Source organism: Dermacentor albipictus, chromosome 1 (assembly GCF_038994185.2).
Source record: "Dermacentor albipictus isolate Rhodes 1998 colony chromosome 1, USDA_Dalb.pri_finalv2, whole genome shotgun sequence".
Lineage (NCBI taxonomy): Eukaryota > Metazoa > Arthropoda > Arachnida > Ixodida > Ixodidae > Dermacentor > Dermacentor albipictus.
The window spans coordinates 448,694,402-448,719,822 of NC_091821.1; the positions used below are offsets into that span (position 1 = coordinate 448,694,402).

A 25,421-nucleotide genomic window follows, 5' to 3' on the forward strand; every position below is an offset into this window, starting at 1 on the left:
GCCATATGTGGCGCGCGAGATTGAGCCGCGATCGTCAGTTCCCCTTGTGCGCGATTGCTAAATGCGCGGTTGCTGCCGGAGCACAACGCCACACCCTCCCTCCCTTCGATTCCCCCGCGGCCTTTCTTGCGACGGCAGACGGCGCGTTTACTCTCCACATTATTCCTTCGCGCACGCCAGATTGAGCCGCGATCGTCGGCATCCCTCGCGTGCTTTAACTCACACATACGTCATTTGACGCACGGCGACAGTGTTATCGCCCTTGGACGTCATAGGGAACATCGCTGCGAGGGCGGCGGCAACAACGCGCCTGGGGCGTCCATATAATTGCTGTCGCAATAAAGCAATTTATCCGGCCAATGATGCCGTCAGGCAAGGTGAGACTAATTTTGCGCTGTAATTCGCCCCCCTTACTTCGTAGACAATCGAAACCTAAGTTAGGGCTACCCAGGACGCGCTCTTTCGTTCATGCTTTCGCTAGTTCCTTTAATACCAGCTTTGGCAAAGAGGTAAGTAGCAGTGTGAGACCGCGCTTAATAGTAATTGCCAAAGGTGTTCGACTACAACATCTGCGATTCGCCATTGCTGGCGATTAAACGCACGGATAATATATCAGCAACCTATAGCTGCGGTTTGTGATTGCGTCACTTCGTTTAGCAAGGCAGGGGAGTGATTCGTAACCAAATATGCCAAATTGATCACAAATAATGATCAACAATAGTGATCGAAAGATGGACGACCCTGTCAGTGGTAATAATCAATGCTATGTTTTTTTCTGGCGACTCCGTGCGAAAGGGAGACACATAGAAAGCTACTGGCCAGTGTATCTGAATATAAATTATACACACACGTAGGACTGCAAGAAATAGCGCACTATGTGGTTTGCAAATTCCGATGAATCAGTTGTTTCAGAGATGCCTGATTTTATAGTCCTCGCACTCTGCTGGACCGAGTGACAGATAAGGAGAGCATTGTAATCCGGTGAATGCATGTCTTGTAGTGCAGTGTAGAGGCTGTGGATGAGAAGCGTTTGGGCAGAGCTGAGTTGCTTGGTTGAAGAAGTAACAAACACAGCTCGAGAACCAAATATTCGATGGTCGTGTCCTGAGTGAGTCCATGTCTCAATTACAGCTCTTCTATACATCAGCAACATGATTGTCATTTCCTAAATTAGACTGGCTGCAGGCATGGTCTTTATTTTCTTTTTCAGGGGATGCAAGTATCAGTTGGAGGCGTGATATACTCATAATGACATCTGCGATAGCACACAGGTGTCATTAGTGTGTATTTTATGCCACGATCGTTTTGTAATAAAGCATTTGTTTCAAATTACTGATAGTACTAGTGGTAACTCTGTACAGTTGCTCCATTGTTGAGCAGGTAAAACAGATCATGTTCTGTACTTCCTGCTCATTATGGTTTTACCTGCGCTATAAGCCAGGTGGCCACGTGGGAAGCTTCAATCGTTGCCAAGAGTTGCAAAACACCTCCATGGAGGTCATGGCGTTGGTGCGCACTCTATCTGTCAATGCTAGTCGGAGACAAGGAACGCGGGCTTCACACAACACGGCAGAACAGCTTGACCGGGCCAGAAGAACTTGCCCGGACCTTTCACTCGAGAAGGGGGTAAACCTTGCTTCTGTCGCTCTTTCTCCTATTATGCTCCACGGCGGCCGCATTTCGAAGGGGACGAAATGCGAAAACACCCGTGTACTTAGATTTAGATGCACGTTAAAGAACCCCAGGTGGTCGAAATTTCCGGATTCCCCCACTACGGCGTGCCTCATAATCAGAAAGTGGTTTTGGCACGTAAAACCCCATAATTACGTTTTTTCTTATTATGCTAGGACGCGAAAGTTCCTGCAAACCATGTTTCCACTCGCTTTTTGCTTATATTTGAGGCAGATTTGCTGCAAGAATGTTTCACAAAGCACGATGAACGCCTTCATCGCTGCTGAGAGCATCGCTCATAGCTTCTTTTTATGTGTGGCTACAAGTCAGCGATTCTCTCAAATACGGTGGATCTGCCGCTGCTTAGAGAGGACGGAACATTCGGCCACTTCTCTCGTATCTCTGTTGCAGTTCTGCGAAGGCCGCCGCTGTTCCTTATTTTTTTTTTTTGACGTAGAAGCCTAGCGCATTGTAGCTTTGATTGAGCGATGAATTTATTGTTGCGCGGTCATGCAACATTGAAGGGCTTGAAGTATTAGAAAACCACTGATGCACCGTTCTAACAACATATTCATGTACTTGAACTGCTATAAACAGTCTTACATCTCTTCGACGTGAAGCAATGACATCATTGTCTTGCGTTAGCAGTAGAAGAGGTACAAACAAAGCAACCTTTCGCTTTTCTAAACATGCCTTGCAAAGGGTCCGGCGCAGAAACACAATTGGCGTTTCGAAAAAAATATAGACGTCTTGTTAGTACGTCTGTAAACACGTACTGTAACTTAAATTTTTGGGTTTTCCGCGCCGAAACCACGATATGATTGTGAGGCACGCCGCAATGGGGGACTCCGGATTATTTTAACCACCTCGATGTCCTTAACGTGCACTCAATACGCGGTACGGGGGCGCTTTTGCATTTCTCCCACATCGAAATTCGGTGACCGTGGCCGTGCTTCGATCTCGCGACTTCGTGCTTAGCAGCCCAACGCCACAGCCACGAAGATACCACGGCGGAGGCACACACGCGTATTTTGAGACTTCAAGCCATTCAAGAATTTGAATGGCATCCGCGTGCCATCGTCTCGCGCGGAATATATGACTACCTGACCACCTGGATGAAAAGCGCATGCGCACGATATCCTACTACTCTCCGTGCCTAACAACTGGTTCATCCATCCGCCGCCTGCGCCTGGCTAAGCCTTCACCGATGCCCACGTGCATCTTGCAGACAACTCACAAGGGTCACTTCTGCTGCTGCTAATACGGGTTGCACTGTGATTTCCTGGTCCTTTGCAGCAGCGGCATCGGAGTACAGAGGACCATCTAAAGCCGTTCTGCAACCTTTTACTGGCATGTGCGTCTTACAGATGGTCTCTTTTAACTGCGCACGCTTAGGATGTATTATTCTTTCTGCTGCTCCTGCTGCTATTCAACAATTCTGTCATCGAAACTTGTGCCATACCTTGCTTGCATTTCTGTATTTACGGATTGCTATTGGTCGTCGTGGGACCGTCACGTAAGTCAGAGTGCGGCAAACGCTGTACCTTTTAGGACGAGAGCGAGTTTATGGAGAGCTCTGATTGTTCAGCTTATTATCGCATTGGAACTACGCGCTCTGAAGTTTCTGAGAACACTTAGAGGTCTAAAGGGGAAGACTACAAGAAGACTTGGCGATGGGGAAATCAATGTTCCAATCGATGTTCATTGGAATTCTACGACTGCCATCGACACAGAAAAATCACTATTATCCCGCCTTCTTTCGGAATCATTAGTAATACATTCAACACCTCTTACACTTCATCGGTCACGTGGAAATCTACCAGATATATACACGAGATCGTTGCGCCATCTACTACGTATATAAAGCACGGCCCAACTTGTATCGCCTTTATGTGACAAGAGACCCGTATAGGGGACGCGAAACGTCAAAAAAAGAAAAACTGCTTTCGTACGGCAGATAAAGCTATTATCCTTACTTCGTATAACTGTCTGCTAATTTGCTCTCGCAATCGATACTTCGCCTTTCGGGCGAAGGTGAGACTTCTTTGTTCAAACTTTGGCGAGTATTTCTTCTCTGTCATGAAGAAAATTTATACCCCTCGCCAGACGACGTTCCATCGAACCCTGGACTAGGTTAGCTTACTTGCGTGCGATTCATTTAATGCGTGCTATGTACAAGAACATTTTCTGTTACCGAAGACTACGACGTATTGTCTGTTTTCCCTGCGCGCACTGTTTATTCTGTTGTGTACAGACCAGCGCGAGCTAATGTGCAAGACTTTTTTTCTGTTTTTCAAAAATGCTTTACAGTATATTGTTGAATCTCAATATAAATTTTTTGGTAATGGCTATTTCAATATAAGCATACTTGTTGACTGCAATGGGACACGTGATTTTGAATTGCTGATAAAAAATTTGTGGGTGTTTCAGTGTTATCAATACTCCTATGGGAATTATCTGTGATACGTCTACATGCCTTGATGTGTTTATTACTAACAATGGATGAAATAGTGTTAAATGTGGTACTATTTCGTACAGCTTGAGGGACTGCATGCTTGTGTATGCTCCATTGTTAAACAGAAAGTTGGCACCAGAATGAGATTGCTTCTCACAATTTATTACGAATGACCGGCTTGTATGTTTTCCCGATAAGTTTCGTTCCGTTTCTTGGAATAGTGTTGTTACTGCTACACGTGCTGATCGCACTTAACACGCTTTGGTGAAAACATTCATTCCTTATTATGATAGACGTTTTCATTCCTGTCCTAAAGTATCCGTTCCATCAGGGATATGTAAACCCTGGGTAGCAGTTATAAAATAAAAGGGAAGGTTTTTCAATAAATTCATCACGTCCCGGTATCCTGATGACCTAAGAGTGCTTAAATCGTTTCGAAATGACTTCACTAAAGAATTGCATGCTGCGAAAGCTGCATTTTATGAAAGATCGTGTTCACTCTGCAGCCGTGATAGCAAAAATATATGGTACTGGCTTAATTCTTTGCTAAATAGAGTGCCCAATCCAGCGGCAAAGTTCCGTATGATTTGCGATGGAATGAACACACACTACGAGAAGCTGGCCGACTAGTTTACCAATTATTTTACTAATCTACCTTAATGCAATGTGAACGGCGAAGCATACCGTTTCATTACAACGAAATGTGCGCATTCAATTATTTTGCGTCCTGCCATAAATTGAGAAGTTATTTTAGTTTTTTCCGCACTAAGTAACAGCAACACCTGCGCACTCATAACAATAAAATCAAGCCTGTGAAATTTGTAATAGACATAGTCACTCCAGTGCTAACCCATAGTTACAATATTTGCCTTTCTACAGGTATGTTTCCGTATAGGATACAGATGGCGAAAGGTGGTTGCGTTGTTTAAAGAAGCTGACACATCTGCCCTATCTAATTGCAGACTTGTGTTTGTTCTCGCTATGTTTTAGAAAAGTTAGGAAAAAATTATATTTTGTATAATATCTGACTTTCTGAACATGTACAATTTCATAACTAAAGATCGTTACTCTTTCCGCAAAAATGTGTCAACACAGCTTGCTTTCCTTAAACAAAAAGAACTTATTCTAATCAACTTTGAGCAGCGTTTGCTAACATTGTGAATATTTGTCGACTTCTCAAGAGCATTTGATCCGATGAATAACGGTCTCTGGCTGAGTATGTTAAACCACTATGGTAAACGCGGCATCGCACTTGACTTGTTTAGGTCACATTATGCCACAAAAAGCAGTTTGTACAAATAGTTTAAAGTCTCAAGTCCCGTAGGTGAATGTAGGTGTACCCCAGGTCACTATTTCAGGGCCCCTGCTTTTCAACATTTTTGTTATTGATCTAGTAAACATTCATGGTGATACGCTCTACCGAATTGATTACAAAGGGTAATCCACTTTTGAATGAACTGCACTTATGGTGACTTGATAACGGTTTCAGTTTGTTTAGAAGGGCTAAACTGGTGTTATTTCGCCCTAAAACATGCAAATTACATTTCAGGAATATTTAATAATGAAAAACGCTAAAATTGAACTTGCAAATTCGGGAAGATATTTATGTGTATTTTCTGATCATACAATCACCTAGTATACGCACATACATTTTCTTGCTTTTAAGCTTTCAAAAACCACTGGAATATTTTATTGCGCAAACTACCTTCTTTGCTCTACTCTATGAAATATTTATTACATAATTCACTTTTTCTGGCCACTGAAATTATTGTTTTCTTGTCAGGGGGTACGACTTCTGAAACTAATATGAATACATCGTAGACTCTCCAAAAGAAGGCTCTTCGGGCTATTCGCAACATAACATATAATTTCCCTTCAGGATCTTTATTTCATGAACTTAAGGTACCGAAACTAAAGGCCCATCTATAGTATTGTTGAGTACTTGTGTATAAAAATTGGCAGAAAAGAAGCATAAGTTAGAATAATTAGATGGCTAACTCTAAGCAACACGAAACTCCCTACAATACAAGAAAGCCAGAGTATTGGTACATACCAATAATCGCGCCCTAACTACGAATGGTAAAGATTGCGCTCCAGGCTACCTCAGTTACTAATGATCTTATTGTAAATAAATTGATACTTCTTTTTGTTCTACTCCTGATATTCTTGCTTTGTTTTTCTCCCGCAAGTGAGTTGTATACTGCTATCTAAAGTTAGGAAGTGCATTGAGAGACGTGTCTTTTTTTGTGCATCTTCGGTTGTTCTCATCTCTGATTTATGCGTACGGTATGCTATAGTGCTTGAATTGAAAGGAACAAGAAAAAAAGTGCACCGGTGATTACGATACTCGCTAACTCGAAATTTGGGTTCACCTCTTCACCTGTTTTCATTTCGCTATATATTGGTTGGCGCGGACAATCTGCCTCGTGCGGCACGTTGCAAACAGAGGGAATTGTGGCGCGGCTGCCTCGCTGGGAGATCGCGAGAGGTAGCGTGTGAGTGACACGTGGGCGCGATTCGCAGCATCCGCCGCAGACAGACCTCCCCTCATGCAGTGCTTTGTTTCCGTGTATGATATCGGCTGCGTCATTGGTTAACAGACTACGCGCGCTATTATGGCGCCATCTCGTAGCCACCGTCGCCGCAAAGGCCATCTTGCGCGGCACTACGCTTTTCTTCTCCCGCTTTCGCCATGCCCTCCTCCTTCGCTTTCCGCCTCATGGTTCCGCTGCACCCTAAAGCCCCTCAATTTTCCAAAAGTAGCGCCATTCTTAGATCTTTCCGCCACCCCGCTCACCCAGGCGCTTCCTCCTCCACTCCTCCTGTCGCCCCAGCCTCCTCCGCTCCCCCATTGGCCAATCTGTGTCACGTGAAAGCGGGCCCCGCGCTTTTGTATATTTTTTTCTTTCCGGCGCAGAGCAGGCGCCGCGCTTTTGTATATCTTTTCTTTCCAGCGCGCTGCGACCCCCAATCTTGGGCTGCGACCCCCATTGTTGGGCCTGCGCGTCGAAGTACGGCAGGCGGTTTGAAGGAGCGCGGTAGTTTTATACAATGTGTTAGGGCCGAGTGCTTAATTGCGATGCCGTGCTGCTGCGCCTACGGTTGCCACAACAGACCCAGTGACGGCAAAAAGCTTTTTGTTTTACCATCCGCCGGGCGCAACGCAAAACGAAGAAAAGTGTGGATTCACAAGATCGGGCGGGCTGACTTCGAGCAAGTGGCAAAGAACGCGCGGCTTTGTGAAGTGACACGGCTCCTCCAACCTCTTCTTTTGACGCCCGTGTCAAAACGGGCCCGTGTCCAGTGCATTGGGGGTGCGTTAAAGAACCCCAGCTGCAAAAAAAATTAATCCAGAGCCCCCATTATGGCGTGCCTTATGAGATCGTGGTGTTGGGATGTAAAACCCAAGAATCAACTTTTCTTCTGTCTTGTGTGCCTTGACTGTTCCAGTTAACGCAACACTGCTTCCTTGTGAAAACTTTCAACGCAAAAGAATACAGACGCACGTAGTATACAGAGATAAAATTAGCACTTCAACAAAAGTGTTGCTGGTGCCAATGAGGGAGGGGGATAATTATTTTCTGAACCTCTTTCCAGTTGTCCCATCAAGTTCCTTCTTTCTTTTCTATCAAATTCTAACCATTTGCACTGTAATAAATAAATAACGATTTCATATGCTGGTACGTTGTTAAAATTATCTATACCGCCTATGTGTGAAAACGTTGCTCATGGCCACCACAACCTGTGCATGAGCTACGTACATCTGTAGAAGGCGCGGAACAGAAACGGCCCTGCTGCCAGGCATTGCTGACCGCAGACAGTCGGAATCTCTCACGCGCCTGCCGAACAAAAGCATCCTGCAGGTACGTAAATTAACCTACGAAACCACGTGCACATACTTTCGTGCTGTCAAAACCTGAAACTCTGGTAATTACTCGCGTGTCTGAGCACACCGCGTGCTTGTGTCGTGTTTCAGCAACACGAACTTTCAACGTGCGCGCGCTTTACGCCTTAAATACGCCTTGAATAATGGTGCTTTTCTCTATTCCTTCCGCAAATCCGACACGACATTCTTAAGGGCAGTTACCGACTGACAAAGCAAGATCTAGATTGAAAAAACTGCTCCGCAGGACTCGAAAGAACTTTTCCGCGGATTTCCTCCCGTAGCGTGTTAGCCGTCGTCTGCTACGGCAGGCCCACCACCAGCGGCGCCACCGTCGAGGCCGCGCCGAGCGGAGAAGGAGGGAAGTGAATGGCGCTACTTTGGGAGATTGAGGGGCTTTACTGCACCCTCCTCCTTCACTTTCCTCCTTTTCTTGCTCTAATTAAATGGCCAAAAAGATTGAGCTGAGGATTTTTGGGCATTGATAGCGTTTGTTGACATATGAACTGAAGGAAGCATCAAGATGAAGAAAAGACTTCTCGGTAATATAGCTTGAGTGCCTGTGCGGTACAACAGAAACTTGTTTGTTTTATTCCTAAGCTCGGGCATTGCAATGAAAGCTGAGCGGCTTTACAGTAAACATTCAGCTTAGGTGTTTTAGCTCAACCTCCACAACGTCCAACTCTTGCACCGGTTCTCTTGAATAGGCACAGCAGAATAGTTGTATAGATTACCAGGTACTTCCTTAGTATATATTGATCAATTACAACAAATTCTCTACTTTCAGATCCCCGTGACCAGCCTGAGACATTCGGCGTGAGAAACACCGCTAACGATTTGTTAGGAATATGACAACACTCAGCGCATACATTGATGTTCCACCTATGTCGCCATCCATAGGCATGCATTGTAACTAATAACGGTCAGTTTCATGCTGTCAACTACCGCACTAATTGCTGGAAAAGCATTCGCTTCTGCTTTTCGCTTTTCAGTGCATTAATGTAGGCCTGGTGGGGTTCGCTTGCTGTACCCGTCCTCAGCCGTGCTGACAGACAGACAGACAGACAGACAGACAGACAGACAGACAGACAGACCGACCGACCGACCGACCGACCGACCGGTATCCTCAATTAGAACAAGGGTGTTTCCTCGTGCTGCTCGAGTGCTACCCAGCCGGCCAGAGAATAACCCCTGAAGTGCGCAGGCCTCGCCTTTTACGCGGATGCATGTCGCGGTACGCATGCGCCAATACCAATAGCAAGTGCGCAAGGCGCCCGTGGGCGGCGCCCGAAAGCTTATGTAACTGCAAACGAAGTGTGGCAATGAGTACTGAGGTTCTTTGCTTTGCCTATAGCGGATATGCAACGGCTGTGGCATAAATAGAAGAACTGACCTCACGCTTGACAAACGCACCATTAGATTGCAGATAACAACGCATTTGGGCTTGTTGGTTCATGATTACGAGCAGTGAACAGCGCTAAACGACAGGACGAAGAGAGGGACACAGACATTAGCGCTGAATAACAACCAACTGTCTTTATTCTTTCAGTCAGCATTTATGTACTCAACCGCTATCTCAAAGCGCCAACGCAACCGAAATTTAGCATGCGCACGAGGAATAAATTTCAATCAATGACATCGGAAGGCTGCCTCCTTCGTAAGGAGAAAAATGTAGGGGAGGCTTACGCATGTTTCGCCGCTATTATGAATGTGAAACGCTTTAGAAATAAGACGTGCGCGGTCATCGTGGTATTTTGACAAATAGGTCACATTTTCAAAAGGCGGCTTGCAGCCGCATGCAATCGGATGCACTGATAACTGACTGTCTCTAGATTGTTTTTGAACCTCGTTTGAGGGTTCGCGCATGTGGTCATTGATGCACCGCCCCATTTAACCGATAAATAAACGCTTGAATGAAACAGTAATCTTATAAAACACACATTCACAACAGTCAACAAGGAACCTCTGCCTTTGCTGCTTTTTAGAACTTTCTTTGTTGTTCTCGGTCACGCGATGGACTCAGTGGCACAGGCTACTGAACTCATTTCGGGCAGTGAACACCTACCTAACGCCTGCCCTGCTGACAACCTTTTTGAGATTATGCGGAATCTGGTGCATAATGGTATAACAGCAACCATTTGCCGTGAGTGATTTTCAGATTCAGCAGCTGCCGATTGCTTTTGAAGGCTTGTTGCGAGGCTTTCAGCGATGCTAGTTAAAAGCCGTAACGGGAAACCTGCGAGCTTCAACCTGGCTACTTGCAATTCAAAGCTTCCATCTATTCTGTGGTCACAAAACCTGATGAGGGCCGCCTTCATGCAAATGGTGCAATACCGCACTTAATTACCTACATTTGAGTGCGCGGAGGAAAAGGGAAGGAGGATCTTATGAGACCGAGGAGCATAACCCCAACATACATGGTCGCTTGAGAACGCGAGCTCCAAGTCTGAGAAACGCAGCTTATTGCCTGGCGGATGCTCCCTGGTCAATTCAAAGGAAACCAGAACTATGCGGAACATGTCATATATTATTGCAGCAGCAGGCTGCGTGTCAGGACTGTTAGTATAATCAAAAATTTAAAAAGTCATCAACGTATCACATCACTTTTACAGTGCTCGTACAGCTGAGCTCAGTTTTAAGGTAGCGATCATAGCTGGTCAAAATGTCACTTAGAACAGGGGCAATACATGAAAAGCTTACCCTCCATGCCGATGAAAGTGAAAGCATATAAAACCTCAATAGCCCTAAAAACATGTCGACATTGATACCGCATACATTCTGAAACTTAAGAATCAATAGATGCTACCTAGAGCGTGAAAGAAGCTCGTGAATACATGAAAAATCGCCGCGCGACTGGCCGCTGGAGGTACTTTGCGCGTATTAGAGGTCTTCTTTCACGACCGAAAAAGCCCTTTTATGTCCCACGTATTCAGCAACAGAAAGCTGTACCGGGACGTTTTCCTGTTGCACTGCAATTTTCTCATTGACACTTTTCAGAGAATTATAATAATTGATAAGTTGATCAGTTAAGGCTACTTATCTAATTAGGCGGAACGCAAAAAATAATCTGAGTATCTCCAGGAGACGGAAAACAGCATTACCTTGGTTCTATACAGCTATGTGGCATTTGCATACTTTTAACGTTTGAATCAAGTTCATGGATACTTCAGTATCCATGAATACAGCGTGTAGGACAGACAAACTTTCGCTAACCTTCTCAAACTTCCCGAAAGATCGTATTACTGCAGTACGCAGACGCATGACAAACTATCTTTTTAACAGGGGCATTTCTAAGGAGACAAGAGATAGCGAAAATAATATGACTTTATACGGTAAAAGGTAAATATCGCGTATAATATTACTAGGTGATTTCTATTGTGCCAGTTCTCAGTAAAGTTGTTAAAACGCTCTTTGTGGAGCCTTTGAATGGGTACCCAGAAACCTACAACATAGTAACCCCATATCAGTTTCGCTAATTCCAGCGATATCGACGTTTATGGATTACGTCAGAAAGTTGATGGACTCAGATTTGCGTGTAGCAGGAATACTCATGGACGTTGTGAAGGCGTTGGGTTCATTAAATCATACCATTATTTTTGAGGAAGCTGCGGCATTAAAGGCACACCGTTCTTTTTAACTGAAAGCTTCACTTAAGATCGACCTCATATTGTTCGTGTGAGTGGTACCAGTTCGAGTACAAAGTATAATAATATAGGTGTACCTCAAGGCTACTCAAAGCTTAGTGTTCGCATTATTGGTTTTTTTATTCTGTTTAAATGGTTCACTATCACAGTTGATTATGCGCCGGTAATGTATGCAGATCATACAACTATATACACTGCTTGTCAGGACCGAAATGCACTGGTTTGGAAAGCTAATATTAGGCTAAATAATGTACGCAGATGGTGCACAGCAAATGGTGTACGCCTTAACCCACATTAAGACAGTACTCATAATGTTTCATTTGCACAAACAAAATGTTTCGCAGCACTCCGATATAGAATACCGCAATCACACAATCAAACAACTAGAACACACACTTTCTCGACGTAATCCTGGACAGAGGCTTACAATTTATTCAGTACGTGAAATCAACTGTAAAGAAAACCCTCATTTTGTCTACACCTATTGGCTAGATGTGTACACTTCTTTCAATATGCATATTTTGTTAATCTCTACTACAGTTTCATTCAGAGTAGCATTGCTTACTGCATTGCTACCTGGCGAATAGGACATAAAACTAAATTTTGGCTAAGCAACGTACTTCAAGAAAGAGTCCTACGAATTATATGCATAAGTACGCCGTGAAATGGCACAAATAATATTCTAAAGAGAGTTTATGATATTATTAAGTACAACACTGTGTCACTACCACTCTCAATTAACACCGACAAAATATTTTAGATGTGTGTCTCGACCGCTCCCTTCAATAAGCCCACCCTTCGTTACGCCACCGGTCTCTTCTAATCAAAATACATATTATAGTACAGACCGTCACATATTTTGATAGAAGGCATGGATTGACTTAAATAACAAATAATGCTTTTGTAGTTATTTCAAATAGTGTACCTAAGCCTTTTTTCTGCTTGAGTGATTTCGTGCTTTTTTGGTGATTGTTTAAACACTACGACGCTGTTCGTATACTGGCGTGCCCCATGGAATGCTTTGCTGGGACCCTCTAACGCGTGTTTGCGGCGGCGAACCTGAAATTTGATGTGGGAACGAACAATGCAGTTCAATAAGATTGGGCAAGCTTCTCTGCAAGAGTATTTTTTTTTTTCATCTTACGCTACCCTTCAAAAGCTTAACGTTAACAAACTTACACTTGTCGTTTGTGCTTGCAGCTACAGGGTTTTCTTCAGCAATTTATTTATGTTTCTCAGTCGCATAGATGTTAGACGTTTGCTAAATAATGCACAGTGCTCAGCAAACGAAACGCGGTACTCGGAGCGCGTGGCCGCCTGCCCTTCTTGCGCCACAGGTGGGCTCTCGTGATAGCGAACTGGTGCATTGTGGTATACGCTGAGGGCGAGAGGGTTGGCGACGCATGGAGGCTGCATGAGACCGACAGATTTCGGCATTTGTTTCATGGTGGCGCCGCCGGAGCGCTGGAGGCCATGGTTTCAGCACCGCGCACACGTGGTGGCAGGAACTGACAGCGGGCGTGTTTCGCAGCACTTGAAGGAGTATTGTTTCGCGATGTGCTAGCATGGCTCATGGTTTCGGAATGGGGCCAATGTGCTTGAGGCATACTGCGCACTCACTAAAACACAGAAACGAATGAACGCAGAAGGAACAAATACTAACTTTTGTTCTAAAAAAATATGTACCCCAAGAAAAAAATTTGGAGGACGCTTAAGTTTCGCCATTAAGTATGGAAGGCGATAGCATTGAAAGACCCCTGACTGCTCACGCTTTCCAGAAACTGCAGCTTAAGTAATCGTAATGTTTACCACAAAACGATGGCGGCGAACGCTATGCACGAAGGCAGGATCTTTGGTAGAAACGCGATCGCTTACGTGAGCCGTGATGCGGCGGAGGTGAGCGCCATGTGGGGGTGTTGCAAGGAACCGGGCGCGCCTCTGCGTGGCCTCAAAGATTTTCGCGCGCTGGCGCGCACAAATGGCGGACACTATGGCCGGTCTATGCATCGTATAAACGCTGCAAAAGGGGTTTGTTTGAGTTTTCGCGTAACAGAATGGTGTTTTTTCGCATATTCCAATTACTACACGACGCAATGATCTCTGTAGGTTGGTGTAAGTCGTACTCTACGATTTTTGTGCATAATTTCACTTGATAAATTCAATTATTTCAGTTACTGTCTTGCGCAACATGGAAGCTCTGGGTATTTGTGGTGCGCAATACATTTTGTCGGAACGACATCTGACGCCAGACGCGGGACGCCGACGCGGGATTTTCTTCGACTCGGAGACTTTAAGGCTATCGCGTCCCTTCCCTTGCTTCCCTTGCTCATTACTTGCGCGCTGGATCTGCCCATTTGGCTCTGGCCTCCTATTCTAGACTCTTCATCGTAACGTAGACCGATGCCCGTTCATATGATGGCGTCAATTACCCGGCTTCCCTTGCGCGAATACGTTTGGTGAATCCATGAATGTATCGCGAGTCTTTATGTGCAAGAGAACGATCTACTTATTAGGATGCATGGCGTGTTGTTACGCCCGCACAGACGTTAACGCGAGTACAAGAAACGAGCATAAATCTTGCTCACCAAGCATTGTTTATTGATCGCTCATGCTTATCGGACACATTTGACATATTGCAGATAGCAAAACATTGCAAGGATACAATTAAAACATGTGATGGAACAGCAAAACCGTGAAACTACAACGAAACACGTGCGTCGCAAAAATGGCGCAAATTATTATATTTTCGATAATTTTGCAGTGTCCACAATGAAGAATACAGAAGGGAAACTGAAATACAATTTGCATCTAAAATCCTCAGTCATGATAAAGGTATAATTTCTCGCTCTAACGTTTCCATAAATTTGTGAGGCGGCACAGCGTCATTTGGGAAAGGGGGAGGGAGCCTCGAGCTCAGCGGCTCAACGCGATAGCCTCCGACTTCAGGAGCTTTCCGGTTTAAAGACCTGCTCCTACAGGTGTTGCCCGTCGTGGCCATTTGAGTCGATATAATGAACTATTCGGCTACGTATAAAGTCCCAACCTACAGAACCGCATCCGGTGGGGCCAATGCTGAAAGCGCTCGGAGTCTCTTGTTATTCTTTTTTTATTTTATCATGCTTTTTCTTTCCTTCCCTTTTCTGTAGTAAGTCATTCAAATGGTTCTCTACGCCAATTCTATTCGTTTTGCTGAGCACGCAATATGCTGCGAGCACGCGAACTCTACTCCGAAACATTACGTCACGCTAGAACGTTGCGAAAAAGCGAATTAATATCGTCTGTGACGCGCACAACCAGCGTCCAGCGAAAGTACGACCGCGGCACGACCTCTTCGAGCGGCGCGGCAAGAGAGCGCGGTGTAGAAACCCTAGTGAGAAACCATAAAGCCCCTTAAACTTCGTAAAGTAGTGCCACGCTTTGAAGAATGCCGCCTCCTCCTCCAGCGCTCTGGCCGAAGCCGACACCGCGTCGCTATTGGCCTAATGGCATCACGTGGCCCCTTGCGCCGGCTTTGTTTGTTTACAGTCGCGCTTCAGTGCCATCTTTGCTCGAGAAGCGGCGCTTGTTGGCGGCATTCCTTCCGTTCCTATTCTGTGTGGTTTTGGTCTTGTGAACACCTTGAAGGATTTTTTGTGGCAACTGCGACGTCGCTTCACGTCATTTTCTGTTACCATGACCTGCTGCGCGTTTGGATGCCAATATAGTTTTAGCAAAGGCAAGAATATGTTCGCGATACCGTCCGGTAAGCGCAACGGGTTAAGAAGAAAGACATGGCTTCACCGAATCGGGAGGGAGAACTTCCGACCAACTTCCTCCGCGCGACTATGTGATGTAAGTTGTGACTCTCTCAGAGTATTGTATGTGCCAGGCTTGCGTATTGTGCTGCGGGCAATAACGTAGTAGATATTGCACAGTTCACTGTGCATGTTGTCATTTGTACGCACGCTTTAACATGATTTTTACGCAACGTCTGCTTTGCTTATATGCGCACTACGTGGTCGTGTTAGTCATATTTGGTGCGCTTGATCGTTTTGAACGCCAACCGGCTTGAGTTCGCGGGCACGCGACGTTGCGTGCGATAACGTTATTGCGAAATTGGTAAGATTCAGCGCAGTCCTTTTGATAAAATTTCAGTCTCGATCATGAAAGCACCTCAGGAGAGCAACTCTCTGCCTTTTGTGGTTACTTACTAGCCTTCTTTAGATAGACTAGCTTTGTTTGCCACATTTGTTCGTGTTCCTCGTTGGCGGTCGCCCGGTGGATTTGCGATACAGAGGCACAGATGAAAAGCGTGCGTGCTCTCCCGAAACAGTGTTACGCGGTGCGTTCATCGTCGAGCGACTGCATCATAGGTAATTGAGACGTATGTGCTAATTCGCGTGAGCTTTAAAGTGTGCGAAGCTGAAGATGCGGCGGTGCAGCACTCGCAAAGAAAACGTGCGGTCGCCCGCCCGTTCCCTGGCTGATTTAGTCGTCGTTCGTGCTTAGTTGTTTGCTCGTTCGTTCGCACGCTCGTTTAGTCGTTTGCTCGCTCGTTAGTTCGCGCGCTCATATAGACGTTCGCTTGCTCTTCTATGCCACTATTAGTTTCTACAGTCACTATGCCTTATTGAGACGCTCTTGCTGTAGGACTCTTAGGCTGGTGCGTTTATTTACGCAATGAGACAATAAATGGTGCACTCGGACTTGTGACTGCAAAGGCAAATCTGTAATGCATCTATGTGAAAATAAACTGTTAACTTGCAACTCGAATGCCGTTTCATATCATTTTAACCTATGGATAAAACCATTTCACTTGCCGCAATTTCGGCCGCGTCATGGCGGGGGGATTCTTTGCGCGATCATGACTTCACTAATAAAGTCATATCTCGCAAATGTTACTTCGAAGGGAGTTCAACCGTCCTCAATGCATGCACCTCAGTGCAACTCGGTTCGCGACAAGTATGTCACTTAGTAAACGGACGAACCAACGCACGATGAAGTGTTATTCGTGATAAGTCATTAACCTCAAAAGATTACTGAAGGCCACAGTAGTCTTGTTTGAGATTGGGTCAAGCATTGAAGTCCCCATAGGCAATTTCATAAGGTTTTTAGACTTGGGTTTGTACTTTTATCCACAAATGACATGCTGGAGTTATCAGCCGAGATGCAATAAGCCAGTCCTACCATTTCATTCTGCTCATTCAAAACTTGTAAAACGCGCAGTAGTGACATCGTGTTTCAACAATTCTTTGACGAAGTCATGTGACCACGAAATGGAAGCCAGTCTTAAACAGCAGGCCAAGCGCCTGGCAGATTCTGGTTACCCGATGCGCATGCTAACTTCTGTCGCGGAGGGCTTAAGCAAAAAGTGCAAAAACGCGTCGAATGCAAGTAGTACCAATGCTAGAGCAAAGAAAGTTGCTGTGGTGCCATACATTCATTGTATTTCTCATAATCTCAGAAGAATAGCGGCGAAATCGGGAGTAGACGTAGTTTTCTCTGCCCCTGAGCGTCTACAGAAGCTATGCAAACAGGTTAACACAGAAAATAACAAAAGGCCCTCATGTTCTACCCAACATCTCAAAAAATTTGTAACCTGTACTCATAACGTTGTCTATGCCATCCCACTTTCATGCGGAAATACGTATATTGGTCAAACCGGCAGATGCATCAACGAGAGATTAAGGGAGCATCAATACAATGTCAATAAGGTAATCTCGGGTCACTTGGGCATTCACTGCCGAGATTGTTCCTGCAAGCCCATGTTTGAAAGCACGTCCGTTCTGTATAAGGCTCATAGCAGGATGACGAGGGAGATTGTAGAGGCATACGAGATAGCAAAATTACAGCAAAAGTGCGTAAGCAAGCCTTCGGTATCACTTTCGGAAAAGGAGATACGATTCCTTGGTTTGTCTTCGTGACGATTGTAGTAGATGTTTTTTCTCTTTTTTTCCCTTGCCTAGCACACGTGTCCGGTTCAACGAAATGTACCACTCAATGTTCTTTTTTGCTGTCACGTTTGTTTCCGCTCGCACGGTATATATTTATCGATGCGTGCGAAAATAAAATATATAGTTGAAAGTGAAGCGCTGTGTCTGTGTATCTGTTTCTTTCTTCGTCCTCGTCCAGTCGCGCTTATACACTCTACCATGGATTGTTATCGCGCTCCCGCTTCGCGCACGAATGCTAAAAACTCATTTTATTTTCTTGTGTACGCACAGTCCCGACTCGATGATCGGCCGCGGTATTTCTGTCGGCGTTGAGACACGAGAAACATAATAGCACCAGCGCCCACCTCTGAGGCTTTGCGCGCGCTTAGATTGGCAAACACGCACGTTGGCGGCACTGTAGCTTGTAATACACTTTCGAGCCTCCAGAGCAGTGATCTCCGTCAGCCTTTGTACGTCATGGCTGATACGCGCCGCGAATTCACATGGTAAGGGCGGCGCGGATTCTTTAGGCTGAGGGCTTGCTGGAAGCCAAGAGGTTGTCATTCGATGGTAAACGTGTTATTTACAACCATTCGCAACAATATCTTGCGACACGCCCTTGACAAATGTTGCGTGCCTAACTGTAGGGCACGCGATACATTCGCAGTCGTCAACGCACAGCGTTAACACTCCGTCAGATACTTTTTAAAGAAATAGTTATCAAAAATGAAACAAAAGCTGCCGTTACCGAATTTGTATAAGCATCCGACTAAAGATTCTATGCTGTACACGAAGTTACGCGGAGCTGGAAAGCCAACGTGAACGCCTAAAGAGCACTACCTTGCTATGCGTGCATTCACTCTGCGAAAGGTCGTCTGCTGCGCTCGAGCAAGTAGGCGGTGCCATGGTCGAGGAGGGAGCGTCAAAGAGAGGAGAAACGAGGAGGAGTGAAGGCGGAGGAGGAGAGTGGCACTACTTTACGAAGTTTCAGGGGCTTTAAGAAACCACAGCTTGCAGCGCTCCGGCGGCGCCACCGCGAAACACAGACCAAACGACTGTCGGCCAGATGCAGCCGTCATGCGTCGCCAACCCTCTCGCTCCAAGCGTATCCCACAGTGCGCCAGTTTGCCTTCAGGAGCGCTCACCGGTGACGTAACAAGTGCCGGCGGCCACGCGCTCCGGGTATCGCGTTTCATTTGCTGAGCACTGTACATCAATACATCTTTATACAATGTTCTTCTTACGCTTTCTATAGTTGTTTGCCCTCATTTTGTGTTTCTTTTGCACTTACCTTAACTAATCTGTAATATATATTATTGTAACTCGCCTGTTTGTGGCGGCAAATTTCAAATTTGATGTGAGAACATACGGTGCCTTTCTCTTAGGGCCGAAGTTGTTCGTAAGAGGTTTTTTTATTCTTACGCTACCCGTCCAAAGCATGGCGTTAGCAAACTTACTCTTTTATTTCCGCGACGAATGTACTTGCAGGTGCGAAGACGTCTGCTTCAAAATAAGTGTACCAAAGGAACCTCTTGGTCCGTGCGGCAACTGAAATGTTCAATCCTTCCAGTTTCAAGGCCACGCGAATTCGCATAGATTTGTTAGTTTCAGCTTCCATGTAGTTGACGCCCAATCTTTCAACGGCACTCAAACCAAAGATGGTTCCATTGTAAAACTCGATCAGATAATTCCACATGGCCACACGGACGGTGTAATTGAATTTCGGAAGAGATATGGCTTTGAAACGTTCGGATATGAAGTATTTCTTCATGGCTTTGTCAAGAACCAAATCTCCGTCTGTTGGTCCCTGTCCATTGGAACACCTCTCTTGATTCTGCGCTGGCGAGGAAATGAAGAAGAAGATGGTTATTTAACAGAAAATTTTAGCATAGTCTGTCAATAATCTCGATAGGCTTTTCAGAGGCCTCTTTACTCAACCGCGATAAAACACTGCTAGTAATAGCAGCAAGAAGGCTGCAGCTTTAGTGAGCACAGTGGCGTCAAAAAGCACGGATTCAGCATGATTTGCAGCACTATGAAGTGGATATCCACTTCTTTAAGAAAGTTGCAATGCACGAACGCGTCCGTAGTTCTTAACTTATTGCGCTTTCCATTATTGCCGTCTCTAGACAAAGTTCACAGTGCAACAATGATGTTAAATATCGATTCGTAAAAAAAGCATATTAGGAGAACGTACAGGTCCTTCGAGCCCTAAAGAAGCGACGACTTACAACGTCTGGCGGATTGCGGAGTGCCAGAAAAGGCGCAACTCACCAATAAACCGTTCTTTATTAGCGTTCCCTACCTTAAGTGAAACGCAAGCCCCTTTCGGGAAGTTACGGTGCGCCTCGCTTGAAGACATTTATTTTAACATGCGCGAATGCAAACGTAAAAAAAGTTGCTACCATTCCACTCTGTAATGTAGGCTACCAGCGGAGCTGCAAAAAATTCGCAGCCATTCCAGTGAATGTGGGCCGCCAGCGTAGATGTAAAAAAAAGTCGGTTTCGTCCGGAAAGCGAAGCATCGATTGCGATAGCATATTAGTGGATAACTATGCGAAGTAAATATGGCGGATTTATCGGCCGTATGTAAATATAGGCACGCTAACTGAATTAGCAAGCATGGTGTCACGCGCGCACGAGCAATAATGAGCACATCTGACTCGATGATCGCGGAAACTCGCTGTCAAAACGCTGGCGCGAAGAAACGCGGCAGCGGCAGCGATCGAAGTGACATTCGTACTTTCTATTGCTTGAAGGCAAAGTGAGCGCCGAGAACTCAAAGCGCGCACAAAGCTACAAGCGGCCGATCGCTCTCTCAAGATACGGCCGCGCGCAGCCTCCACATGCGCAGTTGCAGCCGGAGTAGAACAGCAGAACTCCGTCCCTCTCCTTCCCCTTCCCCCGGTCGCTCGCAACCTTGGGTGTGCCTCGCGCACGACGTAAGGCAGTGCGCTTCCTCCTCGCTGTTGTCTCTTTCACGCGGGCGAGATTCAGCCGCGATCGCCGAAAACCCCTCGCACGTCTTCACTTCGCCCTTAGACTTTATACAGAACCTCACGGCGACGGCGATGCCGACGGCGGAAATGCGCTTGGAGTGTCGATATAATGCTACAGCAATAAACGACAAAGCCCGCCACTGAGTGTGAAAGTTTCGTTATTTTGGGCCTTTCCCCTTCCGCGTCTGCAGAATACTCTAAGAACACGCGCAATTGCTACTTATAGCTGCTCAACATGTCTAGGTGTCCCAATTGAAACGCGCCAAGCGTCTCAAGACGTTGGCTTGCCCGCAAGAAATTCATAAGGACGGTGTATTCCACATCTTGGTGCATGGGTACGTGGCGCGAGAGGTCTATTGAGGAACTAAGCTCTGGCAAATCTCCTGGTCCGGATGGGATTACCGCGGCAGTTCAGAAGACGTTCAAGACGGATATGGCAACAGCATTGCATGAGGTATCTTCAGAAGCACTCGAGCGGGGGTCTTTACCTGCAGCGTTCAATCGTGCGCACACAGTACTAGTCCCAAAAGCAAAGGTAGAAATATATTACGTAAAGTAACGGGATACAGGCCAATTACGTTGACAAATGTTGAGTACAAGGTTTTATAAAAGTTCTTGCAACAAGGCGGCAGGGAGTTATACGGAAGTTAGTTGGGCAGCAACAGACATATGGCATCAGGGGTAAGAAAATGTTTACAAATATGCATGCAGCTAGAAGCATTTTAGAATATTGCGATAGCGCTCTCTTCGAGGTAGCGATACTGCAAATAGAGAGAGAGAGCAAATGATAAAGGAAGGGTAGGAAGGTTAGCCAGGACTGAGCCCGGTTGGCTACCCTACACTGGGGAAAGGGAAAAGGGGATGGAAAGATTAAAAGAAGAAGAGAAAGTCCACAAAGATCTAGCTAAGGCTTTTGGCATGGTACCTCATAGTGTCTGTTTTTGTTAATTATTTATGTAGGACTTGGTTCTTTCATGTGTAAACGCACCAAATGGCATATGAAACCTCATGTACCAATTTAATTGTTAATGGTGAACTTTCACAACGCATACAAGTACTCTTTTCCGCTCTACAGGGTTGTCTGTTAAGTCCATTACCTTTTGCTTTATTTTTGGAGCCGCTCTGTAGAAAAATAGTTAACAGTACAGAAATCAGGGGGTTTAAGATAAAATCGTGTAAAGTGCGTGTTCTAGCTTATGCCGATGACGTTGCCATATTTGCTGCAGATAGGGAGAGTGTTAGCTCATTATCTAAAATTACTGAAAGGTTTTCCGAGCAAAGCGGCAATCAAATCAATAAGCAAAATGGTATTGGCCTCTGGCATGGCCATTGGAGTGTCACCCCCGGTGTTTTTTGAAGATATCCAGTGGCTCAGGACACCTAGCACATACCTGGGGGTATAGGTATCGTGTGAACCAGTCACTCTGGCTCGAAAAAACAGATGAAATGAGTGCGATGGTCGAAGAATGGGGTGGCCTGAATCGTCGATTTTTGCACGTGCCACTATTCGTAAGGTTTTTCTCGCTCTGAAAATTATGCATCTTCTGCAGACAATGTATCGCACACGTAAGCAAATTAAAAAATTTCACCGAGTATTTGTCACGTTTATCTGGTGTTCCACGGGGGAGCGAACATCAAGGAAAATTTTGTTTCGTCGAGTAAAGAAAAGTGGTCTGTTGGAGTTCCACTTGTTTCTTCAGCGAGTTGTATCAGGTTTCATAAGGAATGACCCGTTCTGTGTTTTTTTTTTTCAAACCGTGTTAACAGTGTCTATGTGATTATTTTTTCCTCAGCCATTGGCCCTCATTAGACAGTTTCATGGTTTTTGTGCGAAGTTTTGACGGCCCAGCGGTTCCTTAGGGCAAGATTGTGCCTTGATTACCTCATCTATGGAAAAAGAAAGCGTCTTATGAAGGATCTTATTCAGAGTATCGTCCCTGTACCATTGTGTCAGTTAATGTTTCAAGGGCCTGGGCAAGACGTACTTAAAAGGGCTAAAAATATGTGGATACTGGCAAACTTTAAAACATTTTTCATCAAGCTTCACACAGGAATTTCGCCTGTTAAAACGTAATTAGAGGAGGAGAAGGAGGAACAAAATTTATTTGTGCACAGCAGATTTGACACCTAGGCCTCTCTTCGTAGATGACGGCCTCGAGCCCTTGGACCCTGGCAGCATCTTCGGCCTGCTGGATTGCCTTGAGTTGGTCTTCCGGTGCACAGCTGAGCAACGCGGTCTCCCACTGGTCTCTGGTCTTGTTTATATTATTCTGTGTGGGTGTCCGAGGACAAGCCCAAACCATATGTTGTAGGTTCGCCCTTTCTTGATAGAATCTACATCTATCAGTGTAAAGGTCCGGGTAGTAGCGGTGGTAGGCCAAAGGGTTCGGATATGTATCAGTTTGAAAGAGGCGCCATGCCGTCGCTTGCCGTCTTCTCAGCGAGGAGTGTGCCCAAGGCTTGCTTATACACCCTCCTAATAATGCATTTTATCGTGGATTTCTCCGCCGCTTAGAGCTGGAGGTAAGGGACCACATATACAACACGACTGATTACGAATGTTTCTATTAATCGGATGAGATTGCGCTCTTTCATTCCATAGTGTCTGTTGGATATCCGCTTTATCAGTCTGAAAAAGTTTGATGATATGTTGAGCACTATTGTCAAGTAGTCTAATAGTTTCTGCGTTATGGCCGTTTTCGGATATGCGGAGTCACAGTATTCTCAGGCTCTCCACTATCGGTATCGTAGTGCCTCCTACTGCGACCGCAATGGCCGGCCTTTCCCTTATGCTTCTTGCGCCGGCATGGGGGTCTATAGAGCAGAAGTTCTGATTTTTGCGAGGAGCATCTCAGTCCCTTGTCTCTGATGCAGTCTTCGACCGTGTTTACTGCTGTTTGGAGGATCTCTTCCACATGCCCATCGCTTCCACGCGCCGCCCAAAGGGTAATGTCGTCCGCGTATAGGCTGTCTCCGAGTCCTTCTATCTTTTCGAGTATCGCAGGAAGACCGATCAGTGCCAAGTTGAATAGAAAGGGAGATAGGAGTGAACCCTGCGGGATACCCTCATTACCTAGTTTGAGCGTCTCCGATTTGGATTCTCTAATTACAATATTTGCGGTACGATACGTCAAGAAGTCTTTGATGTACGCGTATGTTTTACGTCCTACATCCAGCGTTTGGAGATATTGTAGTATTGACTTGTGCGTGACGGTGTCAAAGGCCTTAGTTAGATCGAGACCAAGTATTGCCTTGGTGTCTAGAGTTTTTTCTCCCGCATGGATTATCTGATGTTTTAGTTTGAGCATAATATTCTGCGTCGACAAGTTGGGTCAAAGTCCAACCATGGTATGTGGGTAAATCCTCCATCAACCATGTATCTCGTGAGGCGTGTGAGAACCACATGTTCCATGAGTTTACCCGACGCAGGATGTCAGTAATGTGGGCCTTAAGTTAGTCAGTTGTAGTTTCTTTCCAGGCTTCGGTATAAAAATGATTTGGGCTGATTTCCATTGACTTGGAATGCCACCTTGCTCCCAGCAATTATTCATGTAGTCCGTTATAGCTCGGATGGATACATCGTCGAGGTTCCTGAGTGTTTTGATGCTTATCCCATCAGGTCCTGGCGCAGATTTAGGGTAGAGCCTGGTATGTTCATATCTGACTTCTGCCTCTGTAATAGGGGTATCAAGATCAAGATTCTCGTTATCTAGGTAATCCGGGAGTTGTTCTCTATCCGCATCTCCAACGTACATGTCTTTGGAGCTCTGAAAAGAGCTCTTCTTCTGTACCGTTGTAAATGTGTATACTCGTCTGTAGATTGCGTCTTTTTATGATTTTTGTTCTGCCGGGGCCCAAGAGACATCGGAGAATATTCCAGGTCTTGGACATTCCTATCTGCCTTTCCATCAAGTTGCACGTGGCTTCCCAATTTTGATGGGTTAACCTATTTGCATATATCTCGATTTCTTTGTTTAATTCCACAATTCTTTTCCTTAATTTCCGATTATATTTTTGCTTTTTCCATCTTTCCAGCATACCATCTTTCGCTTCCCGCATGTGCAATAATCTGCTATCCATCTCCTCTATCCCTACCTCCTCTGGAACAGTTTGGGTAGCTCGTTTAATGCTTTGTACAAGTCCCAGTGTAAGTCCCATTGTACAAGTTTCAGTTCTCTACCCCTCTTTTTCCTTGGGCCTGCTTCTACCGCTGTGACGACGATGTAAGGGTCACTACCTAAGCTTTCCTGCATGTTTGTCCATTGAGAATCTGCTACATTCTTCGTAAATGTGAGATCTGTTGTCGTGTCGTTTGTTACGCTGTTTCGTGTTCTAGTTGGTGCCTGAGGGTCAGTTATGAGCGTTAGTCCTTCGTGCTGAGCGTCTGCCTATAGGTTTCGGCCCTTAATGTTCCCTATGCTGTGTCCCCAAGCCGCATGTGGCGCGCTAAAATCGTCGACTACGACTAGCGTCTGCTTGTGCGCTAAGCTCAACAATTTGCGGAAGAGCGGGCCGAATTTGGGCTTGTGTCGTGGTGGACTGTATATGTTAAGAACAAATAGACTTCCCTCTTCTTTACAAGATGGGATTATTTCAATCAGGACGTGGTCTATGCCGTGCATACCGGTATCGTGCTCGACAGCCGAGAGCTTTCTGTGTATCAGCGTCATGACCGTTGCCTTCTCGCCGGAAGCACTGTAAGATTTATGCCCCGATAATTTAGGCATCACCCCCGTCTCCTGCAGGGCGATGACATCTGGCGTCTCCTTACTTGCTACGAACTGCTGCAGGTTTCCTCGCTTGCGACGATACCCGTGGCAGTTCCATTGCCAAATCGCGTAATGATCACGCGGCGCC

General features: G+C 45.6%; 1 protein-coding gene across 3 annotated transcripts in view; it reads right to left on the reverse strand.

Annotated features, from left to right (window-relative positions):
- Window positions 1-25,421, reverse strand: part of LOC135915349 (uncharacterized) — a 76,788-nt gene that overhangs the window by 12,417 nt on the left and 38,950 nt on the right. For 2 of the 3 annotated variants that reach the window (XM_070532341.1, XM_065448384.2), the window contains exon 2: window positions 19,023-19,399. In XM_070532341.1, coding sequence (XP_070388442.1) covers window positions 19,023-19,399 — 377 coding nt within the window. Of the gene's footprint in view, window positions 1-19,022; window positions 19,405-25,421 lie in introns of all 3 variants that reach the window. The other variant, XM_065448383.2, reaches the window with a different exon arrangement.